At 40.6% G+C, this 25,843-nt stretch overlaps 2 protein-coding genes across 2 annotated transcripts in view; one reads left to right on the forward strand and one right to left on the reverse strand.

Annotated features, from left to right (window-relative positions):
* The first annotated feature begins 2,661 nt into the window (after positions 1–2,661).
* On the forward strand, positions 2,662–24,372 carry LOC105735923 (uncharacterized). The gene is made up of 9 exons (XM_086907778.1): positions 2,662–2,801; positions 14,768–14,888; positions 14,965–15,333; positions 15,420–15,503; positions 15,631–15,906; positions 16,024–17,232; positions 17,566–20,070; positions 20,386–21,429; positions 21,518–24,372. The coding sequence occupies exons 1-9, from the start codon at positions 2,766–2,768 to the stop codon at positions 22,930–22,932; spliced, it is 7,059 nt and encodes a 2,352-aa protein (XP_086763904.1). The 5' UTR covers positions 2,662–2,765; the 3' UTR covers positions 22,933–24,372.
* A 70-nt stretch (positions 24,373–24,442) lies between these two features.
* The window catches only part of LOC100863777 (uncharacterized), a 29,117-nt gene continuing 27,716 nt past the window's right edge, over positions 24,443–25,843 (reverse strand). Inside the window, exon 7 of the mRNA XM_086907537.1 lies at positions 24,443–25,029. Coding sequence (XP_086763663.1) covers positions 24,690–25,029 — 340 coding nt within the window. The 3' untranslated portion in view covers positions 24,443–24,689. The remainder of the gene's footprint in view (positions 25,030–25,843) is intronic.

Raw genomic sequence — 25,843 nt, forward strand, 5'->3', positions numbered from 1 at the left:
CACATTCGAGCAACAAATCTTTGTCCTTTTTGTTTAAATATCGACGTAACATTTACTTAGAATCGCATTTAAAAAGACACACTTTTTTTTCCTTTTTCTTTTTCGTTTAACATCAAATTCCTTTTTTTTTTTTTTTTTTTTTTTACAAAAAGATCGTACAACCATGTACGCAACATTCGAACGTCACTTCGATCCCATCGATCGTAAAATCGTGGAATATCGTGTGAAATGGAAACATCGTATAATCGATAAAGCGGAGGAAAGCGTATCCGAAAGTGCAACAGGCACCGGCCAGTTTTAAAGTCAAGGTTTTCGCCTGAAATTCGTGTTATGCAAGCCGCGTACTCGCTTCTCCAAACGTTATTCCGTTCGTTACATCAAACCGATTTGCAACCGGCGCGTAATATTCGCGATTCTTGACTCTTGGCTAATCGAAGTTCACACCCGCATACGTAAGAAATATCAAAGTCGAGCTTTCCCCACCGACACGTGTAATAACACCGTTGATAAATCGATGCATCCTATGCAAATCGAATCGCCAACGTTTTTAAAATTTTAAGAAGCTTAAAATTTAATGGAGATTTTTTTTTTTTTTTAGGATATTTTTAACAATAATTTGTTCGCTCGAAAGAATGAAAAGTTTATCTCGTTAATGTACGAATACCATATAATAATATTAGCAAAAATATTAGAATTTTAGAAGAAGCTTAACATTTAATAAAAAAAAAAAAAAAGAATTTCACGAGGATATATTTTCTTCTTAGAATGTTATTGTTCCAAAGAACGGAAGATTTATTTTATTACCGTTGAATATCGTGATAATAATATACGTTGCGTGTAACAACGATGGAAAATTCATTGTAGAACGCGTTTTCACTAATTGGAACCGCATTTGCAAATGCATCGTTTCAACAACGCAAATACGATAATTCTCTTCGAGTTAATTTTTCACGATATTCATTCACGCGTTCAACAAAAAATTTGAAAAGGAGAAAGAGTTGAAAGAGTATCGTTAAATCTAATCTTAAATCCGCGCAACGAATCACCGAACAACAGACCTTTAAACGACTTCCTACTTCCACTTCCAATCCGTTTAAAGACGTTAATCTTGATCTCCGAGAAATCACCGTTAATTTGTTCAAGGCCTCGAAAGAGGCTTAACATGGCGTTTGGCGCCACTTTTGGCTCCACGTTTTTTCATCCAAACGCGGAAAAAAAAAAAAAAAAGATCCGTTCGTTCGAAACGACGGAATTGTTACAAACGAACTACTTACGAACCCTTTATAGAAGTTCAAGGATTTCTCGGGGAGAGACACGATACTTTAACGACGTCTCAATCGATCTAATTGATCGTTTGACTCATTGGCAATTACATTTTGTCCTATAATAAATACGCGACACTTGGATTAGTTAGTTTTCGTCTCAGTTTCCTGGAATTTTGCTGACTGTCTCACGAATCAACCTCGAGCTTAACGAGACGAGCAAGCGCAGAAAGTGCAGCTGTGCGCGAAAATAGAACGCGAAACGACTATATAAAGCGTTAAGAAGGAATCCGTTCCTGTTCATTGGTCGTGAATCTTCCACGGCCTTCCCCAATTGCACGTTCACCTACGAAACTCGATGAATCGGACGCGAGAAATGAATTTCTCGAGAATCCTTAACGAGGTGATTCATCGTCGTGCCTCGTCCCACCTGCGAAATACCTGCACAGTCCTTGCGAACGGCTGGAAAGGCCACGCGTCACGGATCGAATCACGAATCTTACGTGATGATCCCAAAAAGAATTTTCGAATCGTTCCGGATACCATCAATTTTCGTCTCGTTATTCCATTCAACGATATATATATACTTATATATGGGGACGATAAATTATATATTTCACGATATAATAATAAGCGGTGATAATTGGTAAATTTTATATTCGAGTGGCGAAAAGAAACGAGAAGAGAAAATAAAATAAAATAGAAAGAAGATCGAAGAGGATGCTCGTTCTTCGAAAAGAGGGTAACCCGTTCCCGATCCCAAGGTGAATCGCGATGAAACCTCTTGTTACCCACCCACCCACGTCCCATCCTCCTCCGCGGCAAAAATAATGAAAACCGTCGAAATAAAAGGAATATCGATGAATTTACATTCCCTCGATATCCATCGATCATTCGTCCATAGCACACCTCCTCCTCCTCCTCCTCGTTTCGTGGTTAACAACCACCCATCTCCTCTCTCTTTTTCGACTCACTTTGGAGCAGGTGAGAAGCCCAACAAGGGAGCTCTCCCAAGAAAAGAAAAGAAAAGAGAAGAGAAGGGAAGGGAAGAGAAGAAAAAAAAGAGAGAAGCTTTACCAAACTCATCGTCATACCGCATAACCATAACGAAGAGTGGAACGATCGTTCGTACCACGTTCCACGACTCGTTCCTCGGCCGAGCGGAAGGGTCCAAGACGAAGGTCCAAGACGAACAAGGATCACGACACCACGGTACGATAATGGGGATGGGTGGTGGGGTGGGGGGCACGCAAGAATTATCCCTGAAGGAGTCGAAACGGAGAAGAATGGGGAAAAGAGAAGACACCAAGAAGGATGGGCACCAAGTTGGTCGGTTGCTCTTGCCGACCCCCACCCTGTATATAAGCCTTCTTCTGCCGGCTACGTCTTCAGTCTTTCAGTTCGAACGGCACACTGCGTGTACAATCCGAACAGATCATCATCTTGCACGGGATCGAGATCTTTGGGACGATGGCTTGCTGAACGGAAGCGAACGGTGGCAGGATGTTTGGCCGTGTGCGCGCCGCTTTCTTCACCCTGGTACGTGCCCCATATACCCAGGATAGACGAGTGCGACCGACTCCCTTTTCTTTCTTTTATTTTTCTTTTTTAAATCTCTTCGTTTTTTTTTTTTTTTTTTTTAAATTTTGAATTTCGAGTCAGTGAATTTTTTTTTTCCGAGTTAGATTACAAGGATAAACGAGATAAACGAGATGTTTCGGGCTCGGATCGGAAAAGGATGTGATAGGATGAGGATGAGGAAGAAGTGTGGGTTAAATAGAGATTGAAGTGGATTGCTCAGTTTTTTTTTTTTTTTTATCTGTAGTGGTTTTATTCGGATAAATTATATCGTATAACGATTTGAACAGCGATCTAAATCGAGAACAGAGATTGAAGTTGATCGTGAAGTATTTTAATTTTATCGATTATATATTGAATTTTCGTTTCGAAACGGATAAAACTGATTAATTTCGTAAAGTTTTGATCAATTGCGAAGCATGATTAAAAATTGAATAGAATTTGTTACCGTTTCGTTGGTTTCGGTGGTCACAGATTATTCGTGCGAATTATATTCGAAAAATATAATTTCGTTAATTAATAATTAATAAACTTTTTAATTAAAGTTTCCTCTGTATTCAAGCGAATTCAGCCGGAATATACCGCATGTGAAATGATTTTTATATAACGTCGATACATAACGTGATCCCATCATATTTCACGCGCGATGGAAAACGTGTCCCTTTCAACTGGTTGTACAAAATAATTCGGAAAATTTATACATTGAGTGAAAATTGTGCGCGTATCCTTTTCAACGAATCTTCGATATTATAATTACGATACAATTATTTGAAAATATCTGCAGAAACAAGAGCTTTTCAATCGCTTTACAATTTCCCTCGATTCGACGAACGAAATCAACAATTTGGATGATTAAAAATTTTCACATTTCTTCGTTTAAAAAAAGAAATTGATCATCGACTGATGGAGAGACTCGAGCAAGCCGTTTTTAGCTCGGTGATCCCCCGCACTAGCAGCCATCACGTAAATATAGCGATGATAGGCGTTTAACACCTGCGTCTTGGATGAAAGCGAGATTCATGCCACGTCGCGACAAAGTACCAACGAATTGCGAAATAAACGCAATACGTCGAATCGACTGCAAATAGAAAATCACGCGGCCAACGATTATACGTGCATATCTTCGACTCATTTTTTTATCCCCCCCCAAAAAAAAAAAGAAAACAGAAAAAAGAAAGAAAAATCAATCCTCTCGTTCATTCAGAAAATGTTCATCTTCCCATTATTATTATAATTTCTATCTGTTATTAATTCTTATTACGAATTAATATCGATTCGTGGAGATATATTCGAATCGCAAATATCCAAATTATAAACCGGCTACGCTCTCTCGCCACCCACCCAAGTCGAGTGTCGAGTGGAACGCGGTTGTTTCAGGGTCATTACACCTTGCGCGCACAGCCTTTCGGTTATATTTCGAATGCGCCGTACGTACACGCGAATCGAAACGAATCACGATCGCACACCGACCGAGTGTAACAACGCGCGATAGAACGGTGTGTCTCGGCTGTGATCGATGCGTGGCGCCGCGTTTCATTGATCTTGCCACTCGCTCGCCAATGTCGTTGCACTACATTTCATTCATAACTCTCTCAATGCCACAACGCGGCAACGCTATTGTGCTCTCGCGAGTAGCGAGATCAGCGGCTGTTCGACCATCGTGACTCGATGCATTCGCGCACGTCGGTCATCGCGGCGTCTCTCGATTATCGGCTGCATCATTGTTCGCGTGTATAAATTAGACTGGTTTTCTTTTCTTTTTATTTTTGTAGCACGTTGTCTTGCCCTCGAATTTTTACGCGAATCGTGCGCGCGACTAAGGGAAAATAATTTAACGGTGCAAAATTAATTAATGATGGATGCATGACGGATGCAAAAGTGATGCAAAAGTACTCGTTACGTTGTTCTTTGTTCGAACGTGTTATAAATAATCATCGAATCGTTGCAATAAATAAGAAATTAATAAGGAATTTTACCGATTTGTCTGAAATCACGTTGAGAAGCAAAGCCTCGAAGCATCGAATTCTGAAACGAGAATTTCATGTTTTTCAATATGATAAACACGGGTTATTATTATTAAATAATTGTGGAAATTTATGCACGTATGAAAAATTTAAAAATACACAAAAAATCTACAGAATATATAAAAAGATATAAAACACATACAATATATATATATATATATTTATAATATTTTAAACGAGAATAAAATAATTGCAAGAGAGAAAATTCTTCGTTATCATATCGATCCTGCATCCATCCGCCTGGATTAAATTAAAATATAAATCGCAATTTTGCAAAGATTAATAAACAATAGAAATTCAACAATAGAAAATATCCGTCTTCTCAACGATTGTTCGACATCGATCGAGAATAATTAATATCGATATCGAGATGGGGGATAAAACATCGACAAGAGAGTAAGAGGGAGTTAGAGGAGGGAGAAAAAGAAAAAAGAAAAAAAGAAAGGGCTTGTGAAATAATAGGCGGTCAATGGTTAACAGAAGATCTTGCTCATCTGTCGGGGAGAATTTCCATTTACGAATAGGCTCGTTCTATCGAAAGTCTGGCAATGATTGACGACTACCGGTTGAACTATAGGCCGCTCCATCCCTATCTTCGATCTTCAGAAATTATCTCCAGATGCAATCCGTTTGTACTGTTTACAAATCCGGCGAGATACAGCGTTTAACGCTTTGATACGGCTAGTTAAATACAAAAGCTCAGCTAATTTGTTCCGGTCCGCAGCTGCTCGTATGCTGCGCTTCTGCGTGATAGTGGCGTGCCAATTTGCAATTTCCCTAGGCCCGCCAATTTCAATTGCGAGATTTTTCCCTCTTCCTTCTACCACCCTTTATTCTCTTCCATCGAAAAAATCAAAATATCCCGAGACGATATTTTGAATATTGCGACGAAATTTTAAATATTACTCGTGAATAATCGTATTGATCGTGAGATTTTGATCGAACGGGTGGAATGAACATTTCTTAGAAAAAAAAAAAAAAAAAAAAAGAATGAAAAGAAAAAAAAAGAAATCTTATGAAAAAGAACGCACAAAGAAAGTAAATAATTCGCAATTTTCTCTCGCACCTGATCACCAATCCTTTAATACCTTCGGTGAAGGTAAAATTGACATTTTTATCGAAATTATTGCCACAGACGATATAATGATACAATAATGTTGCTGACACTCTGGTAAAAGCTAATTTGTAATTTGCAAACGCACCTGATTCGTTGTCCAGACGACGACGAATCAACTTGGTCATAAAGACAGTTTCTTAATGGAACGACGCTCGTCACGAGCACCGATCACGTGGATTTCAAAAGGCTACCCTCTCGGCCTCGGAGGAGGAACTTTTTTTTTTTTTTTTTTTCTCGAAGTTAATATCACGAGACGGTAATTATGCTCTGATGATTTATAGAGTGACCGATGATCGATACGTTCGCAATCGATTACCCTTTTAACTTCATCGTGGAAAAATATCATGCAATATCCATACAACACCTTCCATATAAAGAGATTGCTTTCGAGTTTCCTTTTCTTTCCTTTCTTCTTTCTCGCGAGACGACGCACTCGATCGAGTTAAGGATTTAACCGCCCGAATGAAATTGATCGTATCAAATGATCGATACGAACGATATATATGTATATACGTGAGTTTCGAAGAATATAAAACGCGAAACGATTTAGTAGCACGTTCGATTTAGACATCTAATTTTACATCTAATAATACTAATATCCGGGAAATCGTAATAATTTCTATTTCAATCGATACGAAACTAAACTACTAAATGTCCGTAAAAATTTATGGATCGGTGTGATCAATGACGTGTAATTATGTTGGAACACGAGACATTAAGCAATTCCAAGCCCGATTCGATCGAGTAAAACACGCATAAGCGACAATGTTAAAAAAGGTTAAGAAGAATTCTATTCGAGGAGCACGCGCATACGTTCTTAAAGAATTATACCTGTCAATAGTATCGAGTGGGATAAAGCTACTAAAGAAAAACTTAGAGGAGAGGACTCGTAACCTCTAACGTGAACGTGGAAAGAAAAAGTGTTACACAGCGATCGAAGACGGTAGGATTACGAATATGTTAATCTTTTAAAATTATTCTATTTTTATTCAAACGGTGAAAGTGAGAGAGTTGTGTAATCGAAAGTTGTAACGCGAAAACCATTTCTTCTCTTTTTCTCTCCTCCCGCCACATCACGAATAATAAATAAATAGTCAGATTTATAAGAAAGTAAAAAAATTATAGTAATAAAATTAATTAATTCTCGTTTCGTCTCCCCTTGGATCAGAAGAAACCACAAAGCCGCAACAAGCGGCCATCGTTGAACCCTCGCACACCTCTCGCCACGACCTCCACGACTGACAATGAATCCGTGTAGATCCTATCGAGCTAACTTTCTTTTCGTAATCCTCCCAATAATGCAAACCGCCTCCATCTGGTTTCGGTAATATCCCCGCCGGCCTTCTCATATTAAATTGCTTCTCTCCCGCAACCGGCCATTGTTTCGGCCAACAATCAGTGCGATTACGTTGATGAACGAAGGGAAAAAAAAAAAGAGGAACGATTTAGATGTCGCGCGAGGTGTCGAGATCATCTCTTTCCCGATTCTTATCCCGATTTTTCGAACAACGCTTCTCTCCCTTAACGAGCGTTAGCAACAATTCGAATTCCAAAATTCCAAATCGAAACACAGTGACAAGCTTAATTATTTTTTTTTTTTTGTATGCGACGTAATTGAAGAAACAACTTACGATCAATTTATATTTCTTCGAAGCCGAGATACGCTCGATCTTCTCCCCATTATTGCAATTATCCCCATTTATCCAGCTCCCAAACAATCCCGAACAATTCCAATCAATCGTCCAACTCTCGTTCGTCCGTGAATTTCGCGCTTCGAACTTTCTCCGAATAGAAAACCGATCTGAATCATCCTAAACTCGGCTCTGTGTATCTGCTCGAATCGAAACACGGGCAAACCCGAAGATAAACGATCGTTGGGCCAGAGGCCTGGCCTCGGGCGGTATCGACGTTCCATTACGCAACTCGTCGCTAACTTTCACTGGAATACTGGATGATGATGATGATGATGATGATGATGCGCCGATATATTCGTGTTTCGAGATGCGGGAGCAAGCCTCGGGCCAGTTCTCGTCTCTGGCGTTTAAGGGTTGCTAGGGTACGATACGATGGAAGAGAAGATGTTCACTTGCTCGTTGTACCAATCTATTTGTGGTGATTCCGTTTTGAGATTCCGATTGATTTATTGGAGCAACGATCGTGGTGGGTAATTTTCGATTTGGAGCTTTTCGATAGCTTTGCGATCAAACTTCGTATCGATATATTTGTCAAAAGAGTTAGAAAAATGTGGATAAAAGTCGTGGAATTCTCGAACGCGAGAACATTTTTCGTTTGGAATCGCGAGATTTCTAATCACTTCCCATTTATACGTGTGTGAACGGGAGTTACGGTCTCTTTACAGGAATCGAATTGAGAAAATAACCGGTTCTATTGTAACTCTTAATTATCCTACTAACGAAATCTAATTACTTATTTATGAAGCTTGTTAAAAGAGATTTAATTATACGATTGGTTTTGCAATCGGTATTAAAAATCTGCATGGAAAAATAAGTAATATTGTCGAGCGTTAAAAATCGAAAACTAAGACAAAAAGATTAATTAATAGGGGATATTCATAAGAATATTTATTAATTATTAATAATTGGATACGTTATTTATTAATTTTTTTTTTTGTTTTTTTACATTCCTTGACGGTTCTAATTCTAATAATAATCATTTTATAGCTGTAAAAGCGCAACACCTGTATGCAAATGACCGAGTAAATGAAAACGGAGAACGGAACAAGCATGAATAGAGTAGCGCGTTTCGTTGGTACAAAGCGATTGCGCAATGAACAGTCGCAATCTCAAACAGGCGGCCGTTTCTTCTTTCTCAGAGAGAAGAAATTGTAACCATTATACGTTCACACGCTTTAATTAACGATATCTGTTGGCAATAACAGTTTCGAAGATCCTGCACACGCTTGCAATCTTTCTTTTTTTTTTTTTTTCTTTTTTTTTTCATAATCCTGTTACACGATCCCCTCTCCTCGCGTTTTGCAATCCTTCGGATCACTTTCCGGGGAAAATCGCGGACAATATTCGATATTGTGTATTACTTCACTTCTTGGACCGAGATCGTGCGATATACGATGACGGAGAAAGTTTTAAAAATCGGTAGCAACCGATCGGGAGGAGGACGTTATCGGCTCGTTAATTAAATCGAGAATTATTTCTTCGTTTTAATCCGAAGAAATTCTTTTTAAAACATATCTCTCGACCGAGAGGGATAAAATTTTATTTCTTATAATTTTATAATTTTATCTTCGGCTTCAAATATATATATATATATATATATATATATATATATATATATATATATATATATATATGCGTTTCTTCTTAGATCGATTTCTCAATGTTGGAGCAACTTGGAAAATATTTATGTATTTTTTTTTTTTTAATTGCCGATAGTTCGAGCAATAGCGATTAGAGTATCCATGTGTAATATGTTGAATAAGAAAACTATTAGCGTCGCTCGTAAGTAAGATGGTACGCATATGGAAGTAATGAATGGGAACAATTTCTTACCTTGAACCACTAGTATCGCTGCTCTGGTCCAAGAATCTGCGTTCCCATTTTCAAGAAGTCATCAGAAGCCGGAGGCTCGCAAACGCGATTTAAAAAGACGAATTGTTAAAAAGTAACGAATCACTTATTTAAAACGCGAAACGCGAAAAATTGTGTTAAATATTTCCGAAGAATTATTCGCGACGCGCAATTAATTCAATCAAAGATTCAGTTATTCAACACTTAACATATTTGATTTTCAAATTTTTCGATGCTCGAGTAGTCGACTAGAAACAGCGAGGTGAGGATATCAAATGTTGCTTTCGTGTTATATTCCACCGAGCGGACTGCAATTTTAATCGCGATACTGTGCACAAAAAACCTTGGTTATTAGCGAATGTTTGATTTTATACGATGCAGCGTGATTGTGTTATCGGAACAAGCGACGAACTACGACTAATCGCGTTTCTTCCGTTTTCGATTTCGATCGTTTTCCGATCAAATTGCAAAAATCCCTCGAGAATTTGATATTCGAAATTCGAATATCTCTATTTCTCTTTCGAATTTCTTCCAAATTTTAACCATTTATTAATAACATTTTAAAGAACTTTTGTATAACATATACGTGCATAGAATTTTTCTTTCACTACACTGTTTGTTAAAATTGGAACGTATACAAGAATTTTTGAGTTGTCATTCAACATTCTGATACATAAATCAAAGTATCACGAACAAAATATATCCAAACGAACCTTACAACAAAACTGAAGATTTTAGGCAAGAAAAAAAAATGTATCGATCACCATGTATACTCTAATAATTCTCAATTCTTAATATCGTGAAAAATTTATCTATTTTATCGACATATGTATGGTAGGGAAATATAATTTCTATAATTTTATGATTTTTTCACGATAAAAAAAGAAAATGAATTCCTAATACTTTATCTAATATCAAAATACACGTGATTTTTATTTTTAATTAATCATAGATTCTCTTCCATCGATATGCAAAATATTTTTCTCGGGGATCAATCGTCTAAGATAATTCTTGTCACGTGTATACACACGTTCCTTCGCTTTGCAATCGCGAATTTTTTCACGATTAATCTCGAAGAAGACTCGTACACGAAACGCACACTATAATTTCAATTTTCCCTGTTCGATAAACATCTTTCCATAATTCGATAATCTGTATTCGATAAACATGACACTTCGATTGCAATATAATTTCTGGTACGTGATACGATATTGAAGAGCAGATCTATCAATTTATGAATAATTTAGGTATTATAGTAGCGTGTTAATGTTAATAGAAATTAATTACAGGTAATGGAACGTAACGACGTTTATTATATATCTTTATTTTCTTCGAGAAAAAAATTTGATAAATGAATATTAATTTCGTGATGGCTACTTTAAAATATAATCGAAGACATCTTTTTACCGGATGCGAGTCTTTCGAAGATAGATAATAAATCAAAACTCCATCCACCTTCTCGGATAATTGATTTCTAATAACGAAGAAAAGAAAAATCTATTTCCTGTATTCTTCATTATTAATTCCCTTTTTAATTCCTAATCAATTAAATTCTCTTCTAATAAAAGCTAATATTAACTCGACAAATATACTCGAGAAAAAAAAAAAGGAAAATAACAAAGGAAAAATGAAATTGAAATCGGATAATAAAAATGAGAATGGTATTCAATCAACGACCAACAGCCGCTCTCCATCAACCTTGCGGTGATCCATCAACTTTCTTTCGCTCGCTCCTGCACTCTTTCTCGATCCTCGACCCAATCTTCGCTCATCCTTCATACTCTTCATACAGGTTCGCTCGTCAAGGTGACGATGTTAACACTTGACACTTAGGCGGATCACTCTTCCAATCATCTTCTGTTGGACGGCTGTTGATTTAGCATTGTCCCCTAAAAATATCGCAACACACCAGCATGAAATACCATTGAAATTATCCGTGACGAGAGGCGAGCGTGTTGATTGGAAGCGCGGGGCAGGTCGAATGTTAGCATATATTAACCTTTCTCGGTGCATAGAGGCGATGCGCCTCGATGCAAACCCATCTGCGTCCCATCCGTGTCATTGGAAAGAAGAAGAAGAAGATCCCTCCTCGGGATCTCTCACTTTCCCTTTTCGTGGGTGGAACGACGACGACGCTCGCCTCTGACATCATCGATCACGCGGGAAAGGACGTCCTAGCAGGATACCCGTGCCACTTTTGACGATGATTTAGACCGACCTCGGCCCGTTCACCACTCCACGATTTTTAAGCATTAAGGCTTTGTTCGATTATTATTCATGGGTGAAACTACGCGTGGTTCTGGTTCCACGATTGATTTCTCGAACGTGTCGAGCGAAAAGATACGATTTACTTTCGGCCATCGTTGGAATGGCGGGATTCGGGCAAGGGTTCGAGAGGCGTGGAAAGAAAGTGATATGTGTCACGGTATTTCGAATGACGATTGGACAATTTTTTTTTTTCGTTCTCTGTTTTTGTACAATAAATATAAAAATTGAATGATCAGGCCAGGTCAGGTGTATTCGATAAATTTAATTTTCTTGGAAACTTTAAGAATGAAAAAATTTTATTCAACGTTTAATTTCGCATAATATTCTGTTTACGATGCACTGGTATCCAGTTAGAAATTCGAACTCAGGTGCATTTCCATATTCGATATTCTTAAAAATAAAAACGTTTATTTTTTCGACTTATTTTTACACGTAGAATCACTTGTTCAATTTCATTCTATCTACGGAAATATTTTTAGAGTGACTGCCCGTTTTACATTGATCGATGATGTTGGGATCTCTTTAAATAGCACAATGTACACATCAACCAGATTGAATTTAATACGAAAAAAATGAAATTACAAAAAATTCAGCATACTCACCATCAATCTTCCATTCGATCGATCCAAACACGTTCCAAAATCATCGTAACACAGTAAATGGAAATTCTGCAAATGGAAATTGAATGCAAAATAAACTTTTATGTACGTTTTTTTTTTTTTTTTTTTTTTTCCTTTGCGTCATCTTTTATCAAGCAGATAACTCCTACGAGACCAAACGTTCAATGCCAATTTGTATTTCATTACACATCGGTCTTATTGTCATACGTTTCGCCAAGCATAAATCATCACGTTACAACTGGAATAAGAGAAATCATAGATCAGAAGCAGAACAGAGGTATCATTAATCTGATTGAATAGGATTTACTCTGAACAAGGTTCGCGAAGCGTAAAGTAACATTTCAATTTGCTTTCTCAAATGGGTGTAACAGAGCAAATCATCAATCATCGATTACAAATTGATAATCTTATGTGTATTTTAATGTCATAAATGAAAGAAGATATTATATCTCTATTAAATAGATACTTTTCGGTATACAAACGTAATCAAATATTCTCTTAATGCGTTATTTACATTTAATTGTTACTATATATATTTTTATTATTTCTAATTCACGAAGCAATCAAATTCGACGAGATATTACGCGAAATCTTCGTCAAGATTTCATTTACTGGCTTACATCGGTTGTAGGCGTTGACAAATAAAACAGGAATCGCGTAATAAAACATTCAAACGATCCATTTAACGCATCTTTAAATCCTTGGACGATATGGTTTACGACCGCAATAGCGTTCGCTGTTAGTATGAATTTTTCAAAAGGGAATGCACATTACAACTACATTCAGCATTAAACTATGTTCAACTGATATTGCGCTTTCACTTAAGCTTTAGAAGCTCTCTTTTATTACACTCGAGATATTCTTCCAGTACCTCATAACCTTCATCGAATGCAATATAAATATTTTTTGAAACCGCAAGAACCGTGGAAAAAATAATTTAATAAAGCGTGGAAAAAACATTTCAATGAAACATCGGGTGAAAAAATTTGTATGTTAATTGTGTCGTATTGTTACTTCACTTCGCCGCGATAACCGCCATTGCAATTTGTTGGCGAAGAAGCGACCTCATCGTAAAGCATCGAAGTAACGCGATGACGAGCGAGAAGCAATAAAAATTGCGCAATCTTGTTATATTATTATTTTTCTTCTTTTTATCATATCATCGTGCAATAGTTATATACCAATTTTCAAGATGTCGTAAAAAAAATCGAGATAAAAAAAGAAGCACGGTCAAAATAGCCTTTAATGACACTCACTGCGAATGTCTGAAGCCAAAGCAATAAATCTGACTGATTTTTTTTATTCCTCGACGATGCATTCGTGTAAATGTGAATCTTTTACGGCTTTGATTGACTGAAATTAATTTTCACTGAAATTTCGAGAAATTAAAAGCAGCTGAATCGTAATAACGATTATATCGATCTTCCTAAGAGGTTTATCGATTACGAAACTTGGTGATGTTTCAACGAGAGATCGCGCGACCTTTACTTTTAATTATTCTAAACGGCAATGCGAACGAAAAAGGCTTTTTATTATTTTTTTATTCTCTGATTAGCGAAAAATAACTCGAGAAGTTGATTTTTACTGGACTTCAGGCATGAGAAAATTAAAAGCTGCTGCTAATCATGGCGCGGCACGAGTTTTTGCTTACTCAAGATAGGATTAAAAGTGAAAACGAAAAAAATTAATAACAGTATAATCTTTGTTTAAAGGATAATGGTGAATATTTTAAATATTTTCAAAAAGAGATTTCATCTTTTGGGCAAATATCGCTATACCTGATAAAAAATATATAGGAATGAATATATTGAAAGAATAAGAATAAATTGAATAAGAACAATTGAACTACAACTGAACTGTTGATTTTGTATTTTCGAATTTATGCAAAATTAATTTTCTATCGAGAAAAATTAGAATTAAAATTAGAATTTGTTATTCTTTGAAGAAAATAAAAAAATTGAAAGATACAAGAGCAATAATTTTTAGAAAAGACTGTAGATGCGTGAATATATTCCGGCAAATGTATTATTTATGAAGTAAATGGCTGACTTGACATTTAAAATGACGTGCCATGTTCTTACTAAACCTTTGCTAAGCTTTTAAAAGGTGAACAAGATTAGTCTGGCAAAAGTCAAGTTGTCAAAGAAGAATTAGAATACGCATTGACAGATTTCCCTTTTAACCAATGTCTTGTTGACAAAGTAATTATACAAGTATCAAACGAAATGCTTTGTTCACAAATTTTTCAATATTTATAATAAAAATTATAACGAAATCAATTTAAACTGAGAAACAGGAAAATACAAAGACGGCAAAAATATCAAATTAATTATTACACATTTATTTATAACAGGTGATTGCCACGTCTTTGTTGCAATGCACACAGCAAGAAGGAAGTAGGCAAAGTAGAGATGTAATACTCAATATCAGTGATGATCAAAAAAGTCAATATTTAAATCAAGATTTCTATTCCAGTAAGTATATAATTTCTTATTAGAATTATAATAGATATATTTTTCATATGTACCAATACATTAATTTTCGTCTTAGATGCATACAATTATGGTTACCAAGTAAGTCCGAATGGACAATTCCATCACGAAGTGCGTGGACCGGATGACATTACATATGGATGCTATGGATATATAGATCCATATGGAAAATTAAAAACAACTTTTTACATTAGCGATGGCTGGGGATATAGAGTCGTTCAACCAGGAAATTCAGTCGAACTGTTCCTTCATGAACATGAACATCACCACGAAGATGATACAGAACAACATTATCATGAACACAATGATAATCACCATGATCATAATGGTGTAATTACGGAATGGAGAGATCTATATTTTCCAGAAATATGCAGACAATTCGATGGAACAGATTCTCGACCAAACACTAAACCAATCCCAGAAGAAGGTAACAGTTATATGACATAAATAAACTGTAATTATTATAAAATTATCTTAACGCAAAATATAATTAACATAATTCCTAATCATAAGAAGGAACGAGTGGATCAAGCAATGCTGGAGTACCTATACAACCAAGCCATCCAACACAAACGCCGGAATATCCTATTAAACCTGGTACGAACAACATTATATCTTCAAATTTATATGACATCCACGAAAAATCACATAACCATATATATTTAGAAATATAAGTAAAATATAAAAAAATGGAACAACAAGAAAAAAAAAATTTTATTAACAGGATATCCTCAACAACCTCAGAAACCAAAGCCAGGACAAACAGGAACATCAGAAATGCCAGCGACGATGGGATATCCTGGATACCCTGGCAAACCTGGAATACCAGGACAACCAGGACAACCAGGATATCCAGGAACACCTGGAACACCAGGAACAACGGGAACACCTGGAATACCAGGAATACCTGGTAAACCTGGAATTCCAGGAATTCCGTCACAACCTGGATACCCTGGAAAGCCTGGACAACCGGGGCAAGTAGGACAACCAGGATATCCAAGTACACCGGGACATCCTGGAATACCCGGAATACCTGGAACAGTTGGAACTCCGCCACAACCTGGATACCCTGGAAAACCTGAACAACCGGGACAAGCGGGACAACCAGGATATCCAGGTGCACCTGGACAACCAGGACTTCCTGGAACACCAGGAATACCAGGAATACCTGGAACGCCTGGAATTCCGCCACAAGTTGGATATCCAGGTACACCGGGACAATCTGGACATCCTGGAACACCTGGATTACCAGGAATACCTGCAACTCCGTCACAACCTGGATACCCCGGTCAACCAGGAATACCAGCACAACCAGCACATCCTGGACCACAAACTGCACAAAAACCTGGATATAAACCTCCATTCAAACCTGCTCAACCTGGAACTCCTGCGCAAACAGGATATCCAGGAACACCAGGAATTACAGGAACAACGGGAATTCATCCACAGCCTGGTTATCCTGGTCAACCTGGAGTCCCTGGACAACCAGGACATCCAGGAACCCCAGGAACGCCAGGAACTCCTGGAACTCCGCCACAGCCTGGAACACCTGGTCAACCTGGAATCCCTGGGCAACCCGGACACCCAGGATATCCAGGAACGCCTGGAAAACCTGGAACTCCTCCACAACCTGGAACACCTGGTCAACCTGGAACCCCTGGACAACCGGGACATCCAGGATATCCAGGAATACCAGGAACGCCAGGAACTCCACCACAGACTGGATATCCTGGTCAACCTGGAACCTCTAGCCACCCCGGACATCCAGGATATCCAGGAACACCAGGAACGCCAGGAACTCCTGGAACTCCGCCACAGCCTGGATATCCTGGTCAACCTGGAATCCCAGCACAACCGGGACATCTAGGAACGCCTGCAAAACCTGGAACTCCTCCACAACCTGGAACACCTGGGCAACCTGGAACCCCTGGACTACCGGTACATCCAGGATATCCAGGAACACATGGAACACCGACACAGCCTGGCTATCCTGGTCAACCTGGAACACCTGGACGACCCGGACATCCAGGATATCCAGGAACACCTGGAACACCTGGAACACCAGGAACTCCTGGAACACCGCTACAGCCTGGCTATCCTGGTCAACCTGGAACACCTGGACGACCGGGACATCCAGGATATCCAGGAACACCAGGAACACCAGGAATTCCTGGAAAACCGTCACAGCCTGGCTATCCTGGCCAAGCTGGAATACCTGGACGACCAGGACATCCAGGAACACCAGGAACGCCAGGAAGTCCTGGAACACCTGGAACACCACCACAGCCTGGCTATCCTGGTCAACCTGGAATCCCTGGACAACCGGGTCATCCAGAATATCCAGGAACACCCGGAATACCAGGAACTCCTGCAACACCGCCACAGTCTGGTTATCCTGGTCAACCTGGAACACCTGGACGACCCGGACATCCAGGACATCCTGGAACCCCAGGAACGCCAGGAACTCCCGGAACACCGCCACAGCCTGGCTATCCCGGTCAACCTGGAACACCTGGACGACCGGGACATCCAGGACATCCTGGAACCCCAGGAACGCCAGGAACTCCCGAAACACCGCCACAGCCTGGCTATCCCGGTCAACCTGGAACACCTGGACGACCGGGACATCCAGGACATCCAGCAACAGCAGGAACGCCAGGAACTCCTGGAACACCGCCACAGCCTAGCTATCCTGGTCAACCTGGAACCCCTGGAACACCTGAAACACCCCCACAGCCTGGCTATCCTGGTCAACCTGGAACCCCTGGAACACCTGGAACACCCCCACAGCCTGGCTATCCTGGTCAACCTGGAACCCCTGGACAACCGGCTCATCCAGGATATCCAGGAACTCCCGGAACAACAGGAACTCCTGGAACATCGCCACAACCTGGCTATCCTGGTCAACCTGGAACACCTGGACGACCGGGACATCCAGGACATCCTGGAACCGCAGGAACGCCAGGAACTCCCGGAACACCGCCACAGCCTGACTATCCTGGTCAACATGGAATACCTGGACGACCGGGACATCCTGGATATCCAGGAACGCCTGGAACACCTGGAACTCCTGGAACACCGCCACAGCCTGGCTATCCTGGTCAACCTGGAACACCTGGAACACCTGGAACACCCCCACAGCCTGGCTATCCTGGTCAACCTGGAACCCCTGGACAACCGGGTCATCCAGGATATCCAGGAACTCCCGGAACAACAGGAACTCCTGGAACACTGCCACAACCTGGCTATCCTGGTCAACCTGGAACACCTGGACGACCGGGACATCCAGGAACCCCAGGAACGCCAGGAACTCCTGGAACACCTGGTCAACCTGGAACCCCTGGGCAACCCGGACGTCCAGGATATCCAGGAACGCCTGGAAAACCTGGAACTCCGCCACAGCCTGGATATCCTGGCCAACCTGGAACACCTGGACGACCGGGACATCCAGGAACCCCAGGAAAGCCAGGAACTCCTGGAACTCCGCCACAGCCAGGAACACCTGGTCAACCAGGAATCCCTGGGCAACCCGGACATCCAGGATATCCAGGAACGCCTGGAAAACCTGGAACTCCGCCACAACCTGGATATCCTGGCCAACCTGGAACTCCTGGGCAACCGGGACATCCAGGAACTCCTGGAACTCCTGGAACACCGCCACAGCCTGGCTATCCTGGTCAACCTGGAACACCTGGTCAACCTGGAACCCCTGGGCAACCCGGACGTCCAGGATATCCAGGAACGCCTGCAAAACCTGGAACTCCGCCACAGCCTGGATATCCTGGCCAACCTGGAACCCCTGGGCAACCCGGACATCCAGGATATCCAGGAACGCCTGGAAAACCTGGAACTCCGCCACAGCCTGGATATCCTGGCCAACCTGGAACACCTGGACGACCGGGACATCCAGGAACCCCAGGAACGCCAGGAACTCCTGGAACTCCGCCACAGCCTGGAACACCTGGTCAACCTGGAATCCCTGGGCAACCCGGACATCCAGGATATCCAGGAACGGCTGGAAAACCTGGAACTCCGCCACAACCTGGATATCCTGGCCAACCTGGAACTCCTGGGCAACCGGGACATCCAGGAACTCCTGGAACTCCTGGAACACCGCCACAGCCTGGCTATCCTGGTCAACCTGGAACTCCTGGGCAACCTGGAACCCCTGGGCAACCCGGACATCCAGGATATCCAGGAATACCTGGAACTCCGCCACAGTCTGGAACACCTGGTCAACCTGGAACCCCTGGGCAACCCGGACATCCAGGATATCCAGGAACGCCTGGAACACCCCCACAGCCTGGCTACCCTAGTCAACCTGGAACCCCTGGACGACCGGGTCATCCAGGAACTCCTGGAACACCTGGAACACCCCCACAGCCTGGCTATCCTGGTCAACCTGGAACCCCTGGACAACCGGGTCATCCAGGAACTCCTGGAACTCCGCCACAACCTGGATATCCTGGTCAACCTGGAACCCCTGGGCAACCTGGACATCCAGGATATCCAGGAACGCCTGGAAAACCTGGAACTCCTCCACAGCCTGGATATCCTGGCCAACCTGGAACTCCTGGGCAACCGGGACATCCAGGAACTCCTGGAACTCCTGGAACACCGCCACAGCCTGGCTATCCTGGTCAACCTGGAACCCCTGGACAACCGGGTCATCCAGGAACTCCTGGAACACCTGGAACACCCCCACAGCCTGGCTATCCTGGTCAACCTGGAACCCCTGGACGACCGGGTCATCCAGGAACTCCTGGAACACCTGGAACACCCCCACAGCCTGGCTATCCTGGTCAACCTGGAACCCCTGGACAACCGGGTCATCCAGGAACTCCTGGAACACCTGGAACTCCGCCACAACCTGGATATCCTGGTCAACCTGGAACCCCTGGGCAACCTGGACATCCAGGATATCCAGGAACGCCTGGAAAACCTGGAACTCCTCCACAGCCTGGATATCCTGGCCAACCTGGAACTCCTGGGCAACCGGGACATCCAGGAACTCCTGGAACTCCTGGAACACCGCCACAGCCTGGCTATCCTGGTCAACCTGGAACCCCTGGACAACCGGGTCATCCAGGAACTCCTGGAACACCTGGAACACCCCCACAGCCTGGCTATCCTGGTCAACCTGGAACCCCTGGACGACCGGGTCATCCAGGAACTCCTGGAACAACTGGAACACCCCCACAGCCTGGCTATCCTGGTCAACCTGGATCCCCTGGACAACCGGTTCATCCAGGATATCCAGGAACACCTGGACGACCGGGACATCCAGGAACCCCAGGAAGGCCGGGAACTCCTGAAACTCCGCCACAGCCTGGAACACCTGGTCAACCTGGAACCCCTGGGCAACCCGGACATCCAGGATATCCAGGAATACCTGGAACTCCGCCACAGTCTGGAACCCCTGGGCAACCCGGACATCCAGGATATCCAGGAACGCCTGGAAAACCTGGAACTCCTCCACAGCCTGGTTATCCTGGTCAACCTGGGATCCCTGGACAACCGGGTCATCCAGGAACTCCTGGAACACCTGGAACTCCGCCACAACCTGGATATCCTGGTCAACCTGGAACCCCTGGGAAACCAGGACATCCAGGAATACCTGGAACTCCGCCACAGCCTGGAACACCTGGTCAACCTGGAACCCCTGGACAACCGGGTCATCCAGGAACTCCTGGAATCCCTGGAACTCCGCCACAACCTGGATATCCTGGCCAACCTGGAACTCCTGGGCAACCGGGACATCCAGGATATCCAGGAATACCTGGAATTCCGCCACAGCCTGGAACACCTGGTCAACCTGGAACCCCTGGGCAACCCGGACATCCAGGATATCCAGGAACGCCTGGAAAACCTGGAACTCCGCCACAACCTGGATATCCTGGCCAACCTGGAACCCCTGGGAAACCGGGACATCCAGGATATCCAGGAACGCCTGGAAAACCTGGAACTCCTCCACAGTCTGGCTATCCTGGTCAACCTGGGATCCCTGGACAACCGGGACATTCAGGATATCCAGGAACGCCTGGAACACCTGGATCTCCGCCACAGCCTGGATATCCTAATCAACCTGGTCAATCAGAAACTTCTAAACCATCAGGAATTCCACCCTACCCACCTCATCCTGAATATCCTAGTACAACAGGAATTTCTGGCAGTCCTGGTATTCCAGGCTCATCCGGATATCCTGGTACGCCAGGAATACCTGATATTCCTGGAAAACCTGGCAAACCTGGTATACCTGGTAAACCTGGTAAACCTGGTTCTCCTACCCCATCTCATCCTGGATATCCCGGTATTCCCAGCATTCCCGAAACACCTGGATATCCTGGATATCCTGGAACATCTGGTTATCCAGGCACGCCCGGACAACCTGGTCATCCTGGAACATCTGGAACACAACTACAACCTGAATATCCCGGAATTTCCAATAAACCTGATAAACCTGGTAAACCTGGCAAACCAAGCAAACCGAGTCATCATGGCTCTCCTGGTACTTCCAAGCCAGGTATATAATTTAGTTGTATATTTTTTTTTATCTTTTTATCTTACGCATTTTGAACGAAATTAAAAAAGAAATAACTATTAAATTTTAGGTCAGCCCGAATATCCGCCATACCCAGGATATCCTCTCGCACCTGGTGGTCCATCTGGTGGCATAGGTCCTGACGGCCCTAACGGTCCATGGCCTAATGGTTCGATCGGTCCTCAAGGTCCAGGCGGACCTGAAGGTCCAAGTGGCCCTGAAGGTCCAGGTGGCCCTGAAGGTCCAGGTGGTCCCGAAGGTCCGGTTGGTGGAGTAGGAGGAATAGGTGGTGATGGACCGCCTGGTCCTGATGGCCCATGGCCGACAGGATCCCCTGGTCCGGATGGGCCATGGCCTGGTGACCCGGATTACGTTCCTGGTGTTGCTCCAACAACACGACCTCGATATGAAGGGCCAATCAAAGTTCAATATCCCATTAAATATTACGAACCTACAACGCCAACGACTGTTGATAACCATTCATTTTTTGGTCAGAAGCAGCTAGACCGACTATCTTCTAAGTACAATTCGGAATATATTAATAATCACACTCTTAATGAAAATTACGAAAAAAATGTTGAGTCCACAGTGTTAGCGTATCCAACAAAAATAAGTACCTTCGGTTTAAAGGATGATCAGTTCAGGAAAGACCAATCAAGAACGCGTGGTTATCAGCAAGGACAAGTGAATCAAAACGCGGATGAAATTAATTCCTTGATGTATACACGACGAAAAGAATCACGTAAATATAAGGAAGAGGAAGAACAAAGCAAATACGAGGATGTTCAAAAAGTGATATCGCAAACTTCTCAGACCACTACTGGCGTTAAATATCCTAGTCGAGGAAGATTCCAAGGTTCCCGCGAAAACCGTAAATATCCCCAAGAAATCATTAAAGTGAGTGAACCGGTGATTCAAATAGAGACAGATCGCGGACAACAGGCCAATGTAAAGTATCAACCACCAAATGGAAATCATGTCGCGTTCGCGAAACAGGTAAACCAATTGTCAGAACAATCTATCGAATCAAAGCCCGAGCTCGTCGCGATCGGCGTTCATCCACCGAACACGATCAACATCAAGCCCTACCAGCAATCTATAGGGCCAGATCCGCAAACCTGTCCCTGCTATCTTGTCGAGCCGAGCAATAATACAGCAACCACCACGAGCACGACATCCATTCCTCTGATTGGTCAGCTTGGCTTCATTCCCGTGGTGTTTGTACCGTACTGTCCAGGCGACGATGTGACGGACAACACTCAAAACATGAAAGACATGTTCCCCTCCGCAATGCCTGTCCCATATGCATGCGACGCATGCGATTCTCAAAACGGGAGAGTCGAGACGAAGCTTGTCAGCCTAAATCAGCTTGGCAATATAGAGAATCTTCGCGAGGCGTTGCGGCAAGCGAAACTTGGCTTTTTAAATGTTTCAGCACGCGGTCAAACCGAAAGGAGAAGGGCAAAGTTACGGAACGTCAAATGAAGAGTGTGATTGCAATTCACGGATTGTAAATCGTTACTCGATTACGAAAGAAACCACGCGTTCGCGTAGTACGAACGATTCGTAAAATGATCAAACGGTGCCCGTCCATTAGCTGCTGGACAGCTGACGGATGGCCAAAAGGAACAAGGTCAAAAGCCAATAAGGGATAAATCATCGTCTCAGAAGGTAATCATGATCTGTGCGTTCTTGTAAAATCAGATAGAAAGGTAATTAATTGTGAAAGTTATAGGCAATTTGCGATAAGCCTTAAAAGAATTCTAACAATAGTTTTAAGTTCTAGATTGTAAGAAATTGATCGAAAACATTACCTTCTCTTTTACCGATTGAACAATCTATATATAATAATTGTGGATGCAATTTTCTTAGGATTTAGAACTCAGGGATTTGAAACTTATTGTACATCAATAGTAACAATAGTAAGGTTTCATTTAGAACGCTCGATTGTGATTATCCAAAGATAATGTGCCGATTAAAGCGTGACTTCTTTACTTTTCTCTGTTTTAACTTGGATATTAATTTATTTGATAATTGGTAATTAAATGTTGAATGTTGGAACGTTTCTGTTTTTTATAATAATGGAAATTCTAATTCTAATATGGTTTTTGTAAGCGCTTATTAATAGTAATATTATTATTATTAAAATTATTAATAATATTATTAATAATATTCTATACTGAATTAAGATTTATGTTTCGTGTTAGCAAGAATGAATACGAGAAAGTTAATAACAATCTTAAAGTTAATGCAGGGAAAAGTATTAGTATCTGCATTTTTTGTCATAGGAACATTTATGCAAAGCAAAATTTGTATCACATTGAATTTAAATGTTTTTGTAATTCTTTTTTTTTTCGTAGCTATAATAATGCAAATATATATATATATATATTTAGTTTATTTTTTTAGTTATTATATTGCTTAGTATTTAATTTCAAGAATACTATTTCATTTCCCTCGATGTTGAAAGCATTATGTGAAAATTGATATAAATTAATTATAGAAATTTTTTTTTTCGATTCAAAATTATGCGAACGTCGCGAGAAATGAAATCATCCATTGCGCTTTCATGCTTAACGTACGCTTGAGATTAAATATTGATTATACAAGTGCTAATACGTTTTATTGAGCACGTACAGAATAATGGTTCATGATCGGAGAAATTTCAAATTTCCAAATTATAGATATACTTTATAAAAATTGAATTAATATTTAACTGTACATGCTCGATATTTTAAGGAAATAATTATATTTGTACATTGGATATAAGATACGTATAATATGTATCTTTTTCTGTAGCATAGAGATCGACGAAATTTTCAATAAATTATATATAATTGTACATATTGATATTGCGTTCATCCAATGTTCCTTATAAGCATGAATCATGTATTTTTTTTATTAAATAAAACTAATCATGAAACATTTTAGATCTTCTTTCAACACAACATTTAATCAAACACAATTAATTCTAAAGTAGAAATCCTCCTCATAATTCCAAACGAATTATAATTTTATTCATCATTATTAATTAATATACATATAAATTACACAAAATTATTGATACGAATACAAAATTACAATCTATCGCGTTAATTAAAAGATTAACAGTTAAACTGGTATTGGCAAATACTGTTGTTATGATCGTCTTATAATATCTTCCTTAAAACGACAACGACGAAAGAAAAAAATATTATAAAAAATATTACAATTCATTCTCGTTCAATTCTCAAAGATAGACTTTAAGAATAACCTCTGTAACCGGATGGATAACCGGAATAACTTCCATAATTGGTGTTACGATATCCATACGGATCGTAGTTACTTCTCAAATTGTACGATGATCCATAACTTGATCCTCCGTATCCGTTATACCCCGTTCCATATCCGCTATATCCTGTTCCGTAGTTACCTTTTCCGTAACCAAGATATCCATCATTGTAGACCGGACTATAACCACCAGGTGCATACCCATAACCGCCATAGCCTAATGTGCTTCCATATCCACTGTTGTATCCACCGTATCCACCATAACCACTGTTGTATCCAGGATAGTATCCAGTATTTCCATAATAGCCATATCTGATATATATATATATAAAAAAAAATTTGACGAGATTGAAATATTTATCTCAATACAAAAGGAATGAGTAATCGAACATGCGAGAGAGAGAGAGAGAGTGTAGAATTGATACGATCGAATAACGGAGTTAATTAATTATTACGTAGATTTTAAAATATTTATTATAAATTATGAAGCGAGGATCAATAACGCAGATACGTGATGATTGAAGATAAATGTTCGATACGGTGGATAGTTAGAGACTAATAAGCTTCCTCAATAATTTTCCGCGCGTAAGAAATTTAATCCATTTGATCGTATAGATTTCGGTTAAATATGTCTCCTTCATCGAAATAAATTCATAAAAATAATTCATAAAAAAATTAGAACGTACAACGTTCCGAATATGAATCGAACATTAGAGAGAAAAAGTCTTGTTAGCGATAATATAATGGAACAAATGTATACGTTACATTTTTATATTATAGTACAAAAATTATTGTATTATTGTATTATTGATCATATGACCGAATTGTACTTTTAGATTAATTTAAGTTTCTTTCACTTTTATCAGATATCTCAATCTTATCCTAGAATAAACTTTTTACTAGGATTATAAGAAAGATATACAATTATTGTTCGATAAAATATGTTGTCAAGAATTTTCTTATTTCTCAAGAGTATATATATTTTCAAATATACTTGAGATCTAATATTCTTTTAACTCGTTTAATCCAATAAAATTTCAACAAAATTATTCCTCGCGTAAAAATGAAGAAGAGAATAAGCTCTTAAATCGAAAATACGATTCAAAAGTTGTGAATTTATTCATCA

The sequence above is a fragment of the Apis florea genome, unplaced genomic scaffold, assembly GCF_048593485.1.
Source record: "Apis florea isolate Af1SG1 unplaced genomic scaffold, ASM4859348v1 contig_2897_pilon, whole genome shotgun sequence".
NCBI lineage: Eukaryota > Metazoa > Arthropoda > Insecta > Hymenoptera > Apidae > Apis > Apis florea.